The sequence below is a fragment of the Apodemus sylvaticus genome, chromosome 1, assembly GCF_947179515.1.
Source record: "Apodemus sylvaticus chromosome 1, mApoSyl1.1, whole genome shotgun sequence".
NCBI lineage: Eukaryota > Metazoa > Chordata > Mammalia > Rodentia > Muridae > Apodemus > Apodemus sylvaticus.
The window spans coordinates 23,701,563-23,721,221 of NC_067472.1; the positions used below are offsets into that span (position 1 = coordinate 23,701,563).

At 46.6% G+C, this 19,659-nt stretch overlaps 1 protein-coding gene across 2 annotated transcripts; it reads right to left on the reverse strand.

Moving 5' to 3' along the window:
* Nucleotides 1-389: 389 nt before the first annotated feature.
* On the reverse strand, nucleotides 390-18,746 carry Ffar4 (free fatty acid receptor 4). Of its 2 annotated transcripts, XM_052172417.1 has the most exons (3): nucleotides 17,916-18,741; nucleotides 8,384-8,512; nucleotides 390-1,032 (listed from the first exon to the last, which is right to left on the reverse strand). In XM_052172417.1, the coding sequence occupies exons 1-3, from the start codon at nucleotides 18,483-18,485 to the stop codon at nucleotides 643-645; spliced, it is 1,089 nt and encodes a 362-aa protein (XP_052028377.1). In that variant the 5' UTR covers nucleotides 18,486-18,741; the 3' UTR covers nucleotides 390-642. The 2 variants fall into 2 exon arrangements, with proteins under 2 accessions (XP_052028377.1, XP_052028379.1); XM_052172419.1 differs by lacking the exon at nucleotides 8,384-8,512 and having other exon boundaries at nucleotides 17,916-18,746.
* Nucleotides 18,747-19,659: the final 913 nt, after the last annotated feature.

The window sequence follows — 19,659 nt, forward strand, 5'->3', positions numbered from 1 at the left end:
GTCTTTTTTCTTCTTCCTTTCTTTCTTCCTTCCTTCCTTCCTTCCTTCCTTCCTTCCTTCCTTCCTCCTCTCTCTCTCTCTCTCTCTCTCTCTCTCTCTCTTTCTTCTTTTCTTTTTTTTTATGTACTGGGGATTGAACCTAAGGCCACAAGCACACTACCATTGAGCCATGTCCCCAGCCCATTTTTAATACATGGGGAAAAATATTTTTTCAATTGTTCCTTGGAAATTCCTTAAGCAGTCTTGATAGGAATGAAAAAATACTCTCAAGACTTTATGAGCCCAAGGTGGGGACTAAGGGTGGCTATGGCCCTTTTCGGGGAAATCTGAGCCCTAAATCAGCTCCAACTTTTGTTCATCAATCACAGGGCACCGCTTTATATGTAGGAACAGTTATAAATAAAAATTTATTACCTTGATCATATTACAAACACACTAAAAAAAAGTTCACAAAAGGAACCCATAGAAAGTCCTTTTAAGGAAAAATATTTTTATACTGAGCCATCATTCCTTAATTTGCTGGCCCTGTAGATGCGCGCTGTTGGAAGTCGGATATTTTTAAAGCAGGGTGCACTGGTGGGCTTTCCCTGAAGTTAACTCCCTTTACATGCACCCCACGGTTGACCTGGCACCAGCAGCTAGTTAGCTGGAAATAACAGACAAGTCATTTCGCCTGACAGACGTGTCTGTAAAAATGGCTCCCTTCTCTGGGAAAAAGCAGCAGCAAAAAATCTTCCTCCATTCGTTCCTGAACAGCGACATGTTGTACAGAATGGGGTTTAGGGCAGAGTTGGCAAACGTGAAGGCCATCACCCAGAAGAAAAGCGACGGCCAGATGACCAGGTCCTGCCGGAAGTTCTGGATCAAGATGAGGAGGATGGTGATGATGATGGGGCTCCACATGATGAAGAAGGAAACCATGAGCAGGAAGAGCGTGCGGAAGAGCCGGTAGTCCTGCTGGGACACTCGGATCTGGTGGCTCTCGGAGTACGCCAAGCTCAGCGTAAGCCTCTTCCGTGAAGCTTTCGTGATCTGTAGGAAACGCAACGACCAGCGTGAGGCGTGGTAGCGAATGATGGCGCATGTCTTTGATCCCAGCACTCCGGGATCTCTATGCACTATGGGAGACAGGGACAGGCGGATCTCTGTGGGTGCGAGGCCAGGCCAGCCTTAAAGAATTCCGGGACAGCCAGGACCCTCGCCCCCGTCCCCAAAATAAATAAATAAATGGAGTTACAGGTCACTGCCGATGTCCGGGGTTTCCTGTTGGGAGGTTTTGTTTTGTGGTACTGAGAATTGAAGCCTGGTGGGTGGGGGTGAGACTAGGTAAAGTGGGTGGCAGTCTGGCTGGACGCTTCTAACCTGGAATGTGAAGGACATTATGCCTGTGGGCTTGATGTGCCAAGCCTGTGACATTTGTCCTGAGGGAAGAGAGCCAATGGGATGTGTCCTGACCTTGTCAGTGGCCCTTACTGACTTCCACTGTGGGGACTGGCCCAGGCTGTCTCTCTTGCCAGTTCTGTATGGGGATGGGGGTAGGGAATTAGGCCTTTTCTGCGGAGATCCTTGCATCTGGATAGAGGAAGTAACTTTAAAGTCATTAGCATCATTCACAATTTGGGCAAGTTAAACTCATCAAAAAAATGGCTTCAAATGTTCTCCTTACAATTCTCGAATTAAAGAATAGATGCTTAATGATTGCATGATTACATGATCGCCTCTCACTGTGTGGGGCACTTAGAGCCACCTGTTTGTGATAGAGACAAGGACAGCAGGTGCCCAGTGAACAGGCTGGGATCCTCTCAAAGCTCTTGACAACCAGAACACCAGGATGTGAGCAGTCAGGGCTGCTGCCCTCTCTTCTTGGCTCCCTGCCACTCGCTAGACATTTATTTTATCAGTTGTCACCTTTAATCTTCATGTATCCTCTGTGAGTTCACACTCCTGCTGTTCTTGCAAACTGATTCTCAGGAAACGTAGGTTACTGGCCTGAAGCACACACACCCCATACTAGACAGTTACAGCCCCCACCGGTGGCAATTGGCTCCATAGGGGTTCCTATATTACTCAGCTGTGCAGGTGGGGGTGGAACTCTGCAGACAGTTCCAGCTCTGTGGGGCCCAGGGCTTCTGTAGGTGCCTGACAGTGGCTGTGATAAACAGAGGGACTGACTCATAGCCAAGCCCACAAGAGAATTCTTCCTAGTGGATACCACCGTTTCACCCCCATTCCGCAGTCCCCACCGTTTGTAGAATCAGGAAGAAAATCAAGCATTGTAACAGAATGTGGGTCCTTCCTTGCTCCCCGATCCACGTTAGCCTGACTGACTGGTCAGCATCTAGCCAGGATTTCAAATATCTATGGCTTGGGTGGAATGCCTTGTGTGCACTTATGAAGCACCATGTAACTCTCACCCTCAAAACAAGCCCCTAGGGGATGTCCTGGGGTTCTCCCTCTTCAGGAGCCTCATATTTCAGTGCCCATGTGCTTCTTCAACCTGGCATATTGCCAATGGCTGGGGAGGGCAAAGGCTTGGGGGCAATGGCTTAGGGAGCAAGGGCTTAGAGGGGACAATGACTTGGGGACAATGGCTTGGGGGGCAAGGGCTTGGAAGGGGCAATGGCTTGGGGGGATAAGGGCCTGGAGGAAGGAATGGCTTGGGGGGCAAGGGCTTGGGGGACAAGGGCTTGGAGGAAGCAGTGGCTTAGGGGGACAACAGCTTGGGTGGGGGGAGCAGCAGTGGTTGTGAGAATATGCCCCATGACCACTGGGAATGTGGTAAAACACAAAATGTCTGTGAACGAAAGTTCCCATAAAGAACTGCTCCTGACACTAACCCTTCTTCAAGGCTGACCAACCGGCTAGGAGATGGTTGAGAGATTAGTGCAACAGCTCCAGAGCCCAGTTATAATTTATCCTTGGCTGCTTTTAGCCCCCTTAATAGTTATTCCATACCCACTCTGGGTCTGGCCTAACATTCTTGGGACTCACAGGTACGACCGCCAACCAAGAAGCTAAGAATGCCATCAGATACCGCAGGTATATAGCAGAGGTTCCCTTGCTTGGCTGTGACCCACCTTTCACCTGATGTCCCCAACAGTGTATTTGAAAACTGCCCTTTACTATTGAAAAAATAAGTTTCATAAAACAGTTATCATTTTGGAACATGGAATTCGAGGGAGCCTGAATCTCCATTCTTGGGCCATGGCTACTCAAAATAAATTCTCTCTTATCCTCTTTATGCTGAAAGTTGTGTTTTTTACATGTCCAGTAGGGCCCACTTTGAGACACCTGGATTTGGATCTGCACTTCTCTTGAACTGTCTAGATGACTTTGCTCATAAAAGCTTAAGAACTGCTAATCCCAGACAGCTGCTTGGTTTGAACTTTTTCTCCCTAGACCTTTAAAAAAAAAAGCCCAATATTTCAGCAGACCTTTTGTGACTCACTGTAGCCACGGAAGCTTCTGGCGGCCAGGAGGAAACCTTTGCCACACCAGCTGGGTGCTGGCAGTGAAGGGGATGCCCACTGACTAGAAGTTGGAGCCCTAGGGGTTGAACCTCATTTGTAGAGCTGATTAGCTAATCAGTAGTGTCCTAACTAGAATCATCAGACAAGATACCCCACCTTCCCAGAGGTCTCCCTTCAAAGAGACCCGACTGCAGGAGGTAAGATAGGGCTGGAGAGAGCAGCGTGAGATAACCTTGGAAAAAAGCAATGAGTGGCTGTTTGGCTTTGGATCCCAGAATCCCTCAGTCCCAAAATACTACCCAACCTCCAGGCAACAGCAAAGCATTGTTCAAGAAAAGCCAGCCTATGTATAGGCAATATACAATCTCAGGAGAGGCAAGTCATGTAAATTACCCATAAATAGCCAGAAAACCATAGGCTCACTGTTGTTTGTTTGTTTGTTTTTACATAGAAGCCCTTTCTCCCACCCAACAGCTCATTAAGTCCCTCCCATTACACAAGAACCTGGAAATTTCAGCAGCTGTCTTGTCTTCAAATTGAAGCCTATAACATGACCACAGTTCCAAGGGGTGGCCAGTCCCTAGTGAGGGCCAGGCTTCATGGTCGGTCGATTTTAGTTTCTCAACTGTAGAGCTTCCACGATAGGCAGAGGGATTTCCATCTGACTTACTGGGTCCTTCAACAAATGTTTGCCATGACCCTGCAATCTCTTGCTATGATATATGCTGCTATCTCTCGAAGAGGCTAAGACACAAGGCAAGGAGCAATGAAGTCCTGCCAACACGGCACCTCCATGCCCCGTGTATGTGGCCAGTGGGAGGGAGAACAAGAAATACCATTACAATGGCAGATGCATCAGGACCCATCGTCATTGTGGTTGCTGGGTGAACTTGGAAACCTTGTCTGAAGCTGCCAGCCCTGAAAGTCTGACTCAAGGTATTGGGAGTTACTGGGAAGCTAATCCTTGGGGAAACTGTCAATAGGGGAAAAAAAAAAACATGACTGAAAATGTATGGCATGTCTGAATCACAAAAAAGAGGAAGTAGAGAGGGCGGAGGGCAGAAAATAGTCACTGCCTACCTAGCACATGAAGCAGTTCCTGAAGGGTAATCAGCAAGGGGAGAGGCAGCAGGATACCCACTCGGAACCACTCACTGCCCAGGTCAGAAGCAGCAAAGGTTGGAAACAAAGCTTTCCTCTGGGGGCTCTATGCAGTGCCGGCGGAAAGAGATGCTCTGTGTGCAGAAATGGGTTCTATGATCAGATTTAACAGTGCTGCCTGGTTTATTCCTGTGCTGCGCATGCCCAAAGCCCAAGCAGAGAGGCCCTGCTGAGCATTCACTGCGCTCCAAAGCTTGGGCCTCCTGCATATGCAAATACAACCTGAGCACCTATGGACCAGCTCCGGATGGATGGGATGTGCAGACACAACAATACACAAAACAGCCTTCTTCGCTCTCACGGAGCTTGCAGTCCACAGGCAGAAGGAATGCAGTGCTTTGAGGAGAAACCTGCCATTGAGGGATTGCTCTGAATTCTGCACACAGCACTCTTAGAAAAAAAACCTCTGAGGAGTTGAAGTGTTGAGGCTCTAGGTCCAGTCTGCTTGGGTTTAAATACTGAAGCTGACACCTATAAGTTCATGACCTTGGCTAGACAGCACAACATCTCTAGATCGTCTTGCCTGAGAATCTCATTAGGATCAAATGACTTAGTGCTCCACACAGCAATCCAGACATGAGAGATCCTGTAGAGGAAATGGCGGGCGAAATGGCGGGCGTCAAGGCCCAGAGGCAGCAGTGCATGCGCGTGTGTGGAGAGGGACCGTCTCCAGCTCACCTGGATATGAAACAGGAGACATTGGGGGCGGTAGACAGGCAAAAGGCAAGTTGTACAGGACTTTAGGTAGAGGCTTTGCATCTGGTTCATGTGTAAGGAAGCAACGTGTGTAGATTTCCTCTGCGACCTAACACTCAGGTAGCTTTCCACAGCTGCAAACCCCACAGATCTTCCATTGTGCATGGAAGTTGCGCAGGGGTCTGTGATGTGGAGATGAGAAACGCCGGCTGTGAGTTTAGACTCAAGTGTGACTCTGAGGAGGGAAAGGAGGTCTCTCTCCCCTTCATGATTCTGAGGCATTTTTCTGATTTTTTTTTTCCCTGCAGGAAAGTCTGAGATTTTAATCTTGAGACTGAGGTTGGGGTAGACATACTCCCCACAGGAGGGTGAGTCAAACTTGGAAAGGGGGCACACAAGAGCCCTCTTGACTTCTTTGGGTCTCAGAAGCCTTGGCCAACAAGGGGAGCTCAGGTGCTGCTGCCCCTCCCAGCCAGTCTGCTCCCGCCACGACTGCTTATTCTTATCCCAAACCTTGACCTGCGGTTTAACCTCTGGAAAACCTCAGTGATGCCATTTCCTAGCATACTCAGAGGGAAGGGCAGGAAGAAAAGCCCAGCTTAGCGAATAGCATCCACAGAATTAGTCAGGGCCTACAGTGACCAGGAAGTTCTTATATACTTGCCCTATGCAAGTTCACACTGGAAATTAAGGCTGCCTTTTTGAAGATGATGGAACTGGGACCCAGGGAGTAAAAGTAGTGGGCCCAAGCCACACGACAAAGTAAATTAGCAGTCAGCCCTCAAGGGGAGGAAATTTATAAAGAGCCTTTCAAGCCTTGTGTTTGTTCCAATGGCTCATTGCTCTCTGCCCCTTGTTGGTCCTTCATGTTTATGCAACAGCTTGTTTAAGTTTCACGCTGACATAACATCACTCTCTCCTGTGCTGCTGTCTTCTTTGCTTTAAACCTCAGCATCATTATCCAGCTGCCCGTTTGCCAAAGATCCTTCTAGGCAGATCATAACATGCACACTCCTGAACCACACTCAATCTCTACCAACACTCTGCACATAGCACTCTTAGAAAAAAAACCTCTGAGGAGTTGAAGTGTTGAGGCTCTAGGTCCAGTCTGCTTGGGTTTAAATACTGAAGCTGACACCTATAAGTTCATGACCTTGGCTAGATAGCACAACATCTCTGGATGTCTTGCCTGAGAATCTCATTAGGATCAAATGACTTAGCGCTTGCTGCGTGATAAACACTACAAGCATACTTGTTAAAGAAAATGCAATTCTAAATGCATCCTAACATTGTAGTGATCAATGATCTCAAGTCCATGATTCTAGGACTTGAGAGGCAGAGATAGAAGGATTGATACAAGTTCCAGGCCAGTCTAGTCCACATAGGTGTTACCTATATACACTTACCAGATATACACTACATATACATATACATACACACACATACATATACACATATACATACACATATATTATATACCATATACATCATATATATACACATATGCATACACATACATATACATCATACATATATATGTATATATGTGTATATGTGTATATATGTATATATGTGTATATATGTTTATATATGTATATATGTGTATATGTGTATATATGTGTATATGTGTATATATGTATATGTACATATATATATATATACATACACAGCAAAACCAAAACAATACAAAAAGTTTTAAAAGCTATTCTGTTTTTCTCTGTCCTTTTTATTTCTCCTCTTTCATTTTGATTTCATGATACTAATTACAATATTTTAGCATTAACACGATATTCACTGCAAGCACCTTTAGGGTTTTACACTCTGGAATTTGCCTCACAAGAGATCCACAAGCTTGGATCTCTCTACAGATGGAGAGCCTTCTGGTGAGACAACTTTGGGTAGTGAGTTAAACACTACGTCACACAGAACCAGGGTCAGGAGCCTTAGGTAAGGTTGGCCTGGGATGGGTTCTGAGCTTTGTGAGAAGGCTACAGATCCACAGCCATAAAGGGTTGTAAAAGTGGCCAGAAGGCGAGCAGGGCCTTTTCAATACATCTGTTTATCCCGAGCCACACATAAGATGCTATAAAACAGGAATCAGTCACTGCGTACTGTCAAGAGGGCTCCAGAGCTTTGACGTAAACTTCACAAGTTTACCTTGTAATATGCACAGTTGTGTTTGCTAGTGGTACTTTCCATATAAGCAGCATGCCTTTAGAGGCAGGAAGCAGAAGCCATCTTTTATATGTCTGTATATATATGCTTACTTTTCTAGAAGGCATCATTTATTTCCTGTGAAACACACACCTGAAATGGACATTCCCAAAGATAAGGTTACTGACCCACAGGAACAGGAAGAACTTGTGGCCAAGTTCTATTCTCCATCCGGGAGTCACTTTATGATTGTGTTCAATTTTGTGAGCAGAATACATAATCTGGGTGTGACATTATATTAGTATATGATACTGCCATAAAAAAAATCTTAAGAAGTAGACACTGTCGATCACTGCTGTGTTTGTGGGAAAACAGCGGACACAACTCCAAAGTCCATAAAATGATTATATCATGCCTATATGACGAAAGCTGTATATCCCTTAACCAAGAACAAGATAAGATACAGCAACTGATAGAGAAAGACGTCCTGATACAGTGGTGAGTGAAAAAAAAAAAGCTACCAAACAGCATCAGACATACACAAGTGTTCATTATGCTGTAATACTGCATAGTTGGGTCACTGAGGTTTGGAAGAGAAAAGATTTCAACTTCCGTGTTACATAATTCTTTGCCTGTTTTCAACCCAATGTCTTTATAATCTGGTATTTTAATAATGAACCAAAAAAGATTCACAAAAATATAACTTACTTAGAAAACAAAAAGTCAAAATAAATATACAAATTCTCACCCCTCATTGTTCTGGGGGTTAGCCGAGAATCTGCACAGTGAGTCAGAATTGTACTGTTAGGGCCCCCATGGTATCCTCTGACCAAAAAGTTCTAAGATTCTACCAGAAGCTCCCAGATGGAGTGAAGTTCAGAGCAGCACTGAAGCAAACATACCTGCAAAATTTTGGAGTAACTGATCACAATGACCAGTCCCGGCACCAGGAAGTTCAAAGTCACAAAAAACACATCCCATGAGATTTCTCCTATGCGGTTGGGCCAATCCAATGTGCAAATCGGAATTTCCTGGTTGCAAAAGGGAAAAAAAAATCACTTAAATGCTGGCTTCTTCCTTAGCCTTTAGCCCAGCCCTAGTTTGTGGGCTACAGGACACTGTTACATTGTGCCTTGCACGCTGTTGAGACAGGAAGACCTAGAATCTACTCCTCCTTTGCCCACAGCATTGCCTCTTACACCCAGGTGCGTAGGGTTACCATAGTTACAATTCTTATTGCCCAGGAAGGCGCCTAAAACTCAGCATCATAAGCAGGTAAGAGCTGGAGACATTTGCCTGGTCTCTCCACTTGCCTAGGCTGTCAAGCAAAGAGTACTTGAACCTTCTCAAAGGCTTTAAAAGGGAGAACCTTGACCCCAGAAAGGTCAGCGAGACTGGGAATAACATAACAAACACAAGCATTTGGAGACAGGATTGTAGGGCCACGGCAATGACACTTTGCTGAAGCACCAGGGGCTGGGATAAAGCATTGTTACTTGGGGGGTGTTCAGTTGCCTCTCTGTGTCAGGTAGACACATGTACTCCAGCTATGCAGACTGAGGGAAGAAGATTGCAAGAACCAAGGAGTTTGAGACAAGACCAGGCCACATAATGAGACCCTGTCTTAAAGGATAAACAGACAGGCAGACAGGCAGACAGACAGACAGACATAAAAAATGGGGTTTTAGAGATGGCTCAGTGGTTAAGAGAATGCTCTTAACCACTTGCTGCTCTTGCAGGGGACCAGAGTTCAGTTTCCAGCACCCACATGACAACTCACAACGGTCATTAACTCTATTTCCAGGGGATTCAATGCCATCTTCTGGTCTCCACATACACCTGGCATGCAGGTGGTACATACTCACACATGTACACAAAACACTCATATGCACATAAAATAAAAACAAATAAATCTTTAAAAAGCAGAAACATGAAGTTCCAAAACAGTAACAAGAAACAATGTGCGCACTCGCGCGTGCGTGCATGCACAAGCGTGTGTACACACACACACACATACACACACCCAAGCATACTGTGTCAGTCTGCCTCAAAGACTAGGCCTTAGGCCTTCCCTCTTCAAGAAAGTTTTTGGTACCCAGACTTAGGAGCCTTGACCTTGTGAGCCTCCTCCCTGGGAATAGGACAGCCCTGAGCAAACACCTAGAGTGTAAAGGAGATGCGGAGGCGACTGGTTGTGCTGCTACCACTGTGCAATGCTGAACTCAAAAGTTTGATGCCAGCTACAAAGCAAGGTGTGAGGGACCCACTGAACAGGAAGAATTAATTCCATTACTGCAGCAATTCCTTCCATTGAGTAAATAGATCCGTGGGAACAGAGTATGAATGCAAAGGTGTCTCCCACACCTGCACTGCTTCTGCCTATTTGACAGTAAGAACAGAACTATTTAGATCGCAATTCACCCCCAAATAATCCCGTACATCAGCACACATGTTTAAGAGCCTGTGAAATGTAGAAGTTCTTGTCACTGATTTTTTTGGTAGACTGTGCATCCGAGCCGTTCATTCATAAATTTGATCAATAATTATTGAATACTACATACAGTAGAGGAAAACAAATCATTTTTAACATTTGCCAATGTGAATCATAACTGAGCAAACTCAAAATGTTGTCAAATTCACTAAGTTTCATACCCAGTATTAGTAGAAGACAGCAGGATTTCATATTTATTGAACGCTCGCTGTGCACTGAGAACTGCTTCCTAGATTGTAACATCTACACCTACAGCAGCCTTATTGAGACTCACATTGATTTCCCATTTCATAGAAGAGGAAACTAAAGCTAGAAATGTTTAAAAAAAAAAAACCAACAAAACAAAACAAAACAAAACACAGTCTAAAACACTAAATGTTAATTGTATTCACTGGCAATATTTTGTCCTCAAAAGCATGCAGTTAATTGGGGGAGGAGCATTAAGTATGTTTTAACCTTGCCAGATGTGGTGCCACATGCCCCTCACATCAGCCTTTGCATGACAACTTCCATCCTTGACTACATAGTGAGACCCTGTCTCACCACCATGCACCCCAGTCCCACTCATTTCCTCCCCCTCATACCTGCCCTCTACCCTTGCAACCTCTCCTCAAGCCTACTGAGGAAAAGAAAATCTTGTTGTGGAACATGGAGTGTGTCATAGTGTGTCCCATAGTGCACCATTCTGTCTACATTTATTTGCTTGCAACAACAAAACAAAAGGTCTTAATCCTATCAGTACATTGGAAAGGGAGATAAGGATGTGACTTGTCTTTCCAGCTTTATTAAGTGGGTTACAGCTGGGCTGGACATTCTAAATGGCCTCCTCTGCTCCCACCATCCACAGCTAATGAGAGAAGGCTTGCCCTGCACCTCACCTGGGCAGCGCAGCAAAGCTGACCCCGGGTGTGGAGGTTTGGGGTGAGCCTGCCCAAGGGCATGAGCATGGAAAGCCGGCCCTGCCTCCTGTCTGCTCTGCAGTGGCACAGACGAGGAAGAGAAGCCATCCACTCCTCCCTTATTCCTCTCTGGCTAACAGGCTCAGATGCCCCTCAGGCCCAGATACAGGGCTTTGAATTGGTCCTCCCCATCATCTACCCTATCAATGAACTGCTGGAGTGCGTAAGGGCTCAGTCCTACAGATCCAAAAGTACAGGACCTCCATGACACAGGTCTGAAGGCAACAACAGACTGTCCAAGAAGAGGTTCCAGTACTGACAGAGTAGCAGAAGTCAGAGGCCTAATAGATTTGCAAGAAAAAAAATGTGGACAAAAGGACATAGTAGGAGACACACTATGACACACTACAGCTTCCACAAAATATTTTTCCCCTGTTGGGTGAGGAGAGGTTGCAAGGGTAGAGGTCAGGTACGAGGGGAGGAGATGAGTGGGACTGAGGTGCATGATGTGAAATCCACAAAGAATGGATTAAAAGGTTTATTTAATGCCCTTCATTTTGGTGAATGGAAAGAGTCTCCTGGTGATGTTGAGTACTGGTAGCCACCACATTGGTGTCGTTCCTGGAGCAATCCGTGCACTCTTCCAGTTTGTACTAAGACTTCTGCCCAGCACAGGACCTTCATTTAGCACACTGGAGAGCACAGGTATGGACAGGTCTTCTGAAACCCCAGTCAGGGAAAAGGGATCCTAGCCCTAGATGGAATTTGGTCTCTAATCCCCGTATTTGTGAAAGAAAAAGATAGAAAAACATGACCTCAGAACTCTTTTTTTTAAAAGCTCCTAAGATTCCTCTCCAAAATCTCTTCTGGATATATGAGATTTTGGAAGAAAATGAATATGATAAAGTATGGTATTCTCCCTACCCATGCGGGGGAAAAAAACACAGGTCCCAAAGTCACACACTTATGTGGAGTTTACCAGAACCACATGGAACTTAGCCGTGTGTGTCAGTCCTAATATAAATAAATAAATGAGTAAATAAATCAGACCAGAAGATTCTAAAGAAAGAGATCTTGATCATAAGAATTCTACCAGAAACACAATTCTGATGGGTAATCTTGGCTATCTACTTGATCTGGCTGAGGAAGGCTAAGGCGATTAGGAAGGAGTAACATCTCTGGGTGTACCTGGGAGTGGGTGTTCAGAGAGGATTAACTAGGGGAGAAAGAGGCTGGGAGCCAGGGCAGAATTCCTATAAGCTTCCTATAGGCTGGGAGCCAGGGCAGAATCCGAAGGAAAGTGTGCTCTCAGTAGAGGTGCTTGTTATCAGTAGATACATTTGTTCTCTCTTCTTCCTGGCTGATATGATGTGAGCCACTCTGTTCTCACATCACATCACACACACACACACACACACACACACACACACACACACCTTCCCTCCCCACTACCCTCCCCAACCTCCCCACTATGGCTGACTGAAACCTTTGAAACTTTGAGCCAAATGTAACCCTAAGTTGTGACTTTTAGTCACATACAAAGGAGCTAACACAACTCTACACAAAAGTCACCACAACCTTACACACTCACAAATACTTTACACAACCAGCCCAGCAGCTGTCTCTGGTCAGGACCAGACTGATAGCATCCCTGCTATGAGCCCTTTTGTAGTCAAGGCTTATTTCAAAATAATTTATGTGCCTCTCATTTTGCCTTTTATAACCCTCCCCCCCCAACTCAATTACCTAAGTAGTTTTCATTGATTGTGTTGGTTTATCTGATCTCCCTCCCTCTCTTGGTCCCCTTCCCTCTCTCTCCCTGTTTTTCCCTAATCTATCATTAATTCAGTGTCTCCTGTAGCCCATCCTGGCCCCAAATTTGCTGTGCAGGAAGAATGGTCTTGAACCTCTGATTCTCCTGCCTGCCTCCCAGGTGCTGGAAATATAAATATGTGCTATACACCTGGCTTCTGCAGTGCTAGGAATTGAACCCAGACATCACGCATGCCAGGCAAGTGCTTTAACAAGTAAGCCACATCTCCAGCCCCAGAATATTCTCATTACTTTATCACTATTTTTTGTTAGCATACAAAGAAATAGATTTCACTCTGACATTTTCATCCGTATTATTACTAGATTTTGTTCTTATTCATCCCCCACTGTCCTCTCCATCCTTCTGTTCTCTTTGCTGATCTTTTTCCTCCCCTGCAAATAGGAAATACATTTCCCCCTTCTGCTTTTATGATTCGTACATACACACACACAGACACACACATATATAATATATATATATATATATTATATATATATATATATCATTCTCTGTTGCTTCCCTTTTCTCTTCCTTTAGATACATTTTCTAAATGTTGCTATAGATTTTTTTTTTAATGAGGGAAAAAGAGAACTTGCTTTGGGGGAAATGTGGCTATCAAATATCAGCTCACCATCAGAGCTGAGTAAACGTGACCAGCAGAGACAATATACTTTTCCCAGGGTGCCTCTGACTCCCCTGGAACCCCTGTTCCTATATGCAGCCCCTACTCTACCCACTGCTACCCAGAAGAGCCCTTTTCATAGCCTCCTGAACACAGGCAGTAGTCACCCTCTAAGTGCACCTCAAACATGCTGCAACGGGCAAGAACCAAGCCTGTCTTGGGCACATGATGCCTGGCACACATCAGGTAGTACAAAACTGCAGAATGCAAGATCTCCTGAGACTCTCTGTGGATGGGCACATCTGCCTACAGGCTCTGGGCACATGCTGACCCTTCTCCTCTTGGGGGATTTATTTAAATGCTGTCTGAGTGTAGCTCTTTGCATTTTAAGTTCCCCTAATGATTATCCCTAAATCACTTCCAGGAACTCCTAGGCAAACAGTCTTCCCTGTTCCAGGGCTTCAGTCAAAATGGAAGCTCTCGAGACTGTTTATTTATGACAGGGTCTTATTGCATTCAGGCTGGTCTCTGACTTACTATGTAGGCAAGGATGACCTTAAACTTAGGAACGCCTTACATCCACCTCCCTCACAGAGAATTCCAGGTGAGGGTCAAAGTGCCTGTTTTAGGTGGTGAACCCCAGGCCTTGGGCATGCTGAGCAAACACTCCACTACCAGAGCTACATTTCCCAACCCTCAACTTTTTTCTGAGACAGAATCTCACTAAATTTCCCTGACGGCCAGTCAGGGGAATGATCCCCTGCCTCATTTCCAGAATGTTAGAACAACACAGACTTGCAAAGGGTATGCTCTAATATTTTTTAACAAAGGCAAGTTGACTGGGCGCATCTCCTCAGACAATCCACACTCAATGGAAAGAAAGCATAACTTACTGACCTTGTGATCTAACAGGGAAGAGTACAGTGACCAGTCCACAGACCTCTAAGACTCATGAATTCAGAGGCTATGACACCCAGAGGTATCAGAGCCAGGATGCATTCTGGAAGAATTCTCTACCTGACTTTGGTTATTTTTTTTTCTTGCAGAAAATAAATACGGGAAACCCTAATGGGGGGGGGGTGGTTCCTAGACCACAGACCACACTGGACTACGGACTTGGGCAGCAAGTGGGCCCGATATGTGTTTATGTGGCTTGTGGTGGGGCGGGAGGAGAAGGGCACTCATCAAATGTTTGTGGAATGAACGGACAGCACATTCTAGCCAAAGTGGCCAGGCTTCCCCACCCATGAGTGTGGGTCACTGGCTGGCCAGGGCCACAGCACACACAAACAGGCATCCCGCTGGAGCAGACGGAGCTGCCCTGGGCTGAGCAGTCAGTGTTGCTGGGAAGTGTCCACCCTCTTGCGATGGCAGCCACTTGTGTCACAGCAATCAGAAGAATTGTGCTGTTTTGAAGGATGTTTAAATGTTGATGGCCCCAAGATAAGGAAACTAATAATAGCTGATGATTCCTGAGCACTTAGCTATATGTGCAGCAGGTGTGGGTCCAGGTACCAAGCACAGGTCACCATGGTAATCTCACATAGTTGACTTGTGAGACCCACACTTAAACAAGAAGAACACTGTAGACAAGCAAGGTAGGAAGGCTTGCCCTCTATGGAGCACGGACTGTTCTCAAATGTGAGGTTCCAAAGCTCACACTCAAATACCAAATAGGTTAGAATTACTAGCATGGCTATCAGTTCCCCTGGACTGCACAGTACCTAACAGCCTACATGGATGGAGGTTTTGAAGGGCCTCATGACAGCAGAAGGTTCTAAGGGGGGAGAGGAGAGGGAAAGGGGAGGGGGAGAGCCCTCTGTACTCTCAGTTAGTGGGAAGGCAATAAATTCTTCATCCAAATCCTCCATTTGTAGCATCCCACTGGAAAAGGCAAACAAGAGTCACGAGCAGGAAGCTACCACCAGTCTGAGGGCTGGAAAAAGAGACATTTGTTATGTGTATGTATTTGCTTACTTATTCGTGTATTTATTTAGAGATAGGGCATCACTTCGTAGCCCACGTAACCTCAAACTTATGGCAATCCTCCTGCCTCAGCGTCTTGAGTGCTGCGATGACAGAGGTGAGTTGCCACACCTGGCTCTGCTTGTTTTCACTGTGAAACTCACCACAGTCTAGACCGGATCCTTCGCAGCCATTTTCTTTCTAACGTGGCTACAGCCTGTCACTCTCCTTCTCCTTCCCCCATCACCTCCTGTTCTAATTTATTTCTTCAAGTGGTCAGTTTATAAAACAAAATGTTTCCCACATAGTCAGGCCAGTCTTTGAGGAACTTTGGAGCTTCTCCATGTTAGGATCCTTTGTCCTGAATACATAAAACATGGAATGTACAGGACCTCTTTGTCTTATGGGGGGTGGGGAGACATGTTCTAGAATCCCCTGGAAGAAAAGGAAAACCAGAGACACACTGACCACCTATATATGCACTGTTCATTTTTCTATGCCTACATTCTTAGGCCAAATTTTAAATTTTAAATTAGGCACAGTAAGAGACTAGACAGAAACTAGTAAGAAATTATAACCATAGACTGTAATTAAAGAATCCCATCCCGCTGAAATATCCGGCTAATATTCTCTGGCCTCATTTGTCCATGGGTAACTGAAGCCACGGCAGCTTAAACAATGGAAAATAAAGCCAGAAGAAGAGGGGACTCTTGAATTCTGTGAGAGAAAATGATGCCCCATACCTTTAATCCCAGCAACCAGGCAGAGGCAGAGGCAGAGGCAGAGGCAGAGGCAGAGGCAGAGGCAGAGGCAGAGGAGGCAGAGGCAGAGGAGGCAGAGGCAGAGGCAAAGGCAGAGGCAAAGGAGGCAGAAGCAGAGGCAGAGGCCCTGTCTCAAACAAATGAACACACACACACACACACACACACACACACACACACACACAGAGAGAGAGAGAGAGAGAGAGAGAGAGAGAGAGAGAGATTAGGCGAGGAGAGTGAACTAAGGCTCCTGTCACTTGGCCACTAAAGCAGTGTCAGCCCTTACTTCCCCAGTGGGCATTTGCCCAAATGCCTCCAAAGACCTTGCAAACAAACACAGGTTATTTTCATAAAAACAAGAGCTATCTAACCAGGATCTCTCCAGAACTCCCTGCCTTAAAATTCTGGAAGTGCTGCAGAGGGCTCCAGGTTCAGCCCTTCCCTCAAGTGGGGGCGGGGAGGAGCACAGAGTACACAACAACAACAACAACAAAACTAAGTTTTTTCTTACTTAGTGTTATTTACCAGCCAAATAGGATTATACCTGAATGAATTTTAAAAGGGACAGTACATCTAGAAATTTAAGATAATACTATTTGGCCTTAATTCTTGGGAATTGAAATATTTCTGTGTTAAGAGCAAGAAATTCTTTAAGTTCCATGAAAAATACAGCAATATTGTTGAAACTCATTGGGGGGGGGGAAACCAGCTTAAACAAACAACCGATGGCAGAGCTGCCCCCTTGTTGGGGCTGTCCAGCATTTTGAGACGGTCCCAGCATTGGCATCCGTGTTGGGACACGTTCATAGCTATCCATATAGTATCCACATGTGGCCAGTCGGATATGCATGTGACCTAGATGATCCCTTTGGTGAGGAGGTAGATCTGAGCTTTCGCTTATTCTAGAAGCATCTGTGTGGCCTGCCCTGATGCTCAGCTGTATCTGCGCTAAGGACAAGCCTGGAGTGAGGTAGGGACCTTCCTTGCTCTCTTCTAGACCAGCAGTACCCGTCAGCTCAGTTAACCCTGGATCGCCTGTACCTACCCAGGTAGACATGGTCACATAGTTACATGTTCTTTAATGAAGTGTCATAGACCTGATTGGTTCCTGCTTATTAGTCATTCAAAGTCATTATCAAACAAACATTCCCTTCTGGGATTTGGAGTTTGGGTTTTGTTTTGTTTTTTGTTTTGTTTTGATTTTTTGTTTTTTGGGTTTTTTTTTTTTGTTTTGTTTTGTTTTTTAAGCTACTGTTTGCTCGGGATGTAGCCTTCATCCACCCTTGCCTTCAATTTAAAAAAAAAAGTGATTGGTCTGTGGACACTGTCGCCCCTGGAAGCCCTCCTCTTTGTTGGTAGGTCACACAATTAGTATTTCTGGTCACAGTATATTCAGGAAAAGGAATTCCCCACCCCCACCCCTGGCGACATCCCACTACTGTTCCAAGCAGGAGCCCAGCTACAAGGAAGATGATGGGTGCCCAACTTCTTTGTTAAATACATGCGATGATAACAGTAGCGTGACATTTGGAGAGAAAGCAGAAACTGTGAGAAGCCACCTCGCCGCACCCTGGCTGCAAGGGCCCATTGCTTATTTTGCCTCATAATAGTCTCTGCATTTTGCAAAAAATCCAGAGAGTCCCCTTAACAGCATTTGGGAGGATTTACTTACCCACTTGGCACTGTGGGTAAACTGACGAAATTAAACTCCAGAGTATTGGTCACTGGGTCTGCCAAAAAGGATTCGATTCCGCCAACGACCTATTATTGTTACTAATCACCATCTCCTCCCCTCCCCCCCAGCCCACGGCTCTGGTCAGATCCCCGCCTCCCACCCGCAGCACGCCTGGATACTTGTTGCTTTGCTCGCAGCCAGCGCTCACCTGGTCGGCGCCGGGAAGGCGCTGCGGGGCCACACGGAACAAGATGCAGAGGGGCAGCGCAGCGAGCGCTGAGTAACCCCAGATGAAAGTCAGCAGCGCAGCCTGCGTCCGCCGCCCCGGGCCGCTCAAACCGCGCCGCAGGCGCACGATGCACACCATGCGCTCCAGGCTGACGGCGGCCAGCGTGAGGATCGTGACGCTGCCGCTTATGGTCATCACGTAGAAGAGCAGGTGGCAGACGACGGGCCCCAGCAGCCAGGCCTCAGTCCAGCGCACGACGAGCACTAGAGGGATGGCGCTGGTGAAGAGCAAATCCGCGCAGAAGAGGTTGAGCACTAGGCTGGCTGTCGCCCCACGGCGCCGACGGCGCGCCACCAGCACCAGGGCACACACGTTACCCAGCAGTGAGACCACAAAGATGAGCCCCAAAACGGTGGTCTCCACGACGCTCAACACCAACCGGTGGTCGCCCTTGACGTCCGAGAAGAAAGGGAAGTGGGTGCGATTGACTTGGTCCAGGGTGCGCGAGGGGCCAGGGCCCGTCGTCCTCTGAGCACACTCAGGGAACATGCCGGGCGCCCGGCCGCCCGCCGCTGTCTGCGAGAGCGCTCATCTGCGAGGTAACTGAAAGCCAAGGCAGGGAAAGAGGGAGGGAGGAGGTTGCGACACCTCCCCTCTGTCCCCCTCCCTCCCGAGTTGCCCAGGCTCTGGGTGTAGGAGCTGAGTCCAGGGCGCACCGGAACGAGGAAGTGCCTGGCAACACTGACCCGAACACCGTGGGTGGGGATGTGGCCACCAAGGCAGAGGCCTCAGACCCTTGGGCAGTCTGAGTGCTCTTAAGCCAGGAAATTAGAGAACCTCTGCCTCCCTGTCGCTCTCCCACCCCACCCCCACCTCCCACCCCCGCCCTCGCCTTCTTCATCTTTCATGGACACTGATTATTGAAAGCCTATTTAGCTAACCCTGATTGAAGAGTGTCAGAGTTGAACTTGGGAAATAGTGTGGACCAGTGTAGTTCAGAATGCTCTAAAGAGACCTGTAGGTAGGAGGTTGATCCCAAAACAACTTGTAATGGGCCAGTGTTTATTTGACTTTGGGGTGAATTGATCTCCTTGTATACCTGTTTGTTTGTTTGTTTGCGTTTGCAAAATAGGAAGAATTACTTTGCCTGAGAATGTGGTTCTTTGGGTAGCGCACACACCTAGTGTGTGGGCGGCCCTGGGTTTGATGCTCAGTAGGGAAATGCAGGGAGGGGTGAGAGGGAGGAGGAGGGGAGGGAGAGAGGTCAGGTGCACAGTCAAACTGTGAATGTGCCTCCTCAGGCTCCCAGTGTGAGGAGCACTTGACAGTCTGATTCCCTTAGAGAAGAAATCTGAGCCTCAGTGAAAATGATTTATCTAAGGTGGCCTTTGGTGACTAATAAAAGTTCCTGGCCCCTCGGGCTTCCTTCTTGCCTTTACACCACCCACCATTGCTTTCTGGTTTCCTTTTCTAGACAATGAGATAATGAGACAGTTAAAAGTGTGTTTGGGGCTTGAGGTCTGGAGACCACTTCTCTAAGTACCTATGACCTCATGCCTGTCCCTTTGCCAATCCCCCAGGCCTCCCCTTCTGCCTATTCTGCCTGGTGGTTGTCTCGGGGTATTTTTGAAGAACAGCATGTGCCTTTTTGACGTGGTACCTGGAAATGCATGCATGTGCGCCTCTGCTTAACACCCGAGTGTGAGTCCAGGTACAGGATGTG

Bases quoted from the DNA above. Each gene is read 5' to 3' on its own strand.
- Ffar4 (XM_052172417.1), bottom strand. From the start codon at position 18,485: ATGTTCCCTGAGTGTGCTCAGAGGACGACGGGCCCTGGCCCCTCGCGC. The intron at 8,513-17,915 runs GTGAGCGCTGGC...TTTTGCAACCAG, and splicing joins GCCTTCCCGGCGCCGACCAG to GAAATTCCGATTTGCACATT. The intron at 1,033-8,383 runs GTATGTTTGCTT...CGTTTCCTACAG, and splicing joins GTTACTCCAAAATTTTGCAG to ATCACGAAAGCTTCACGGAA.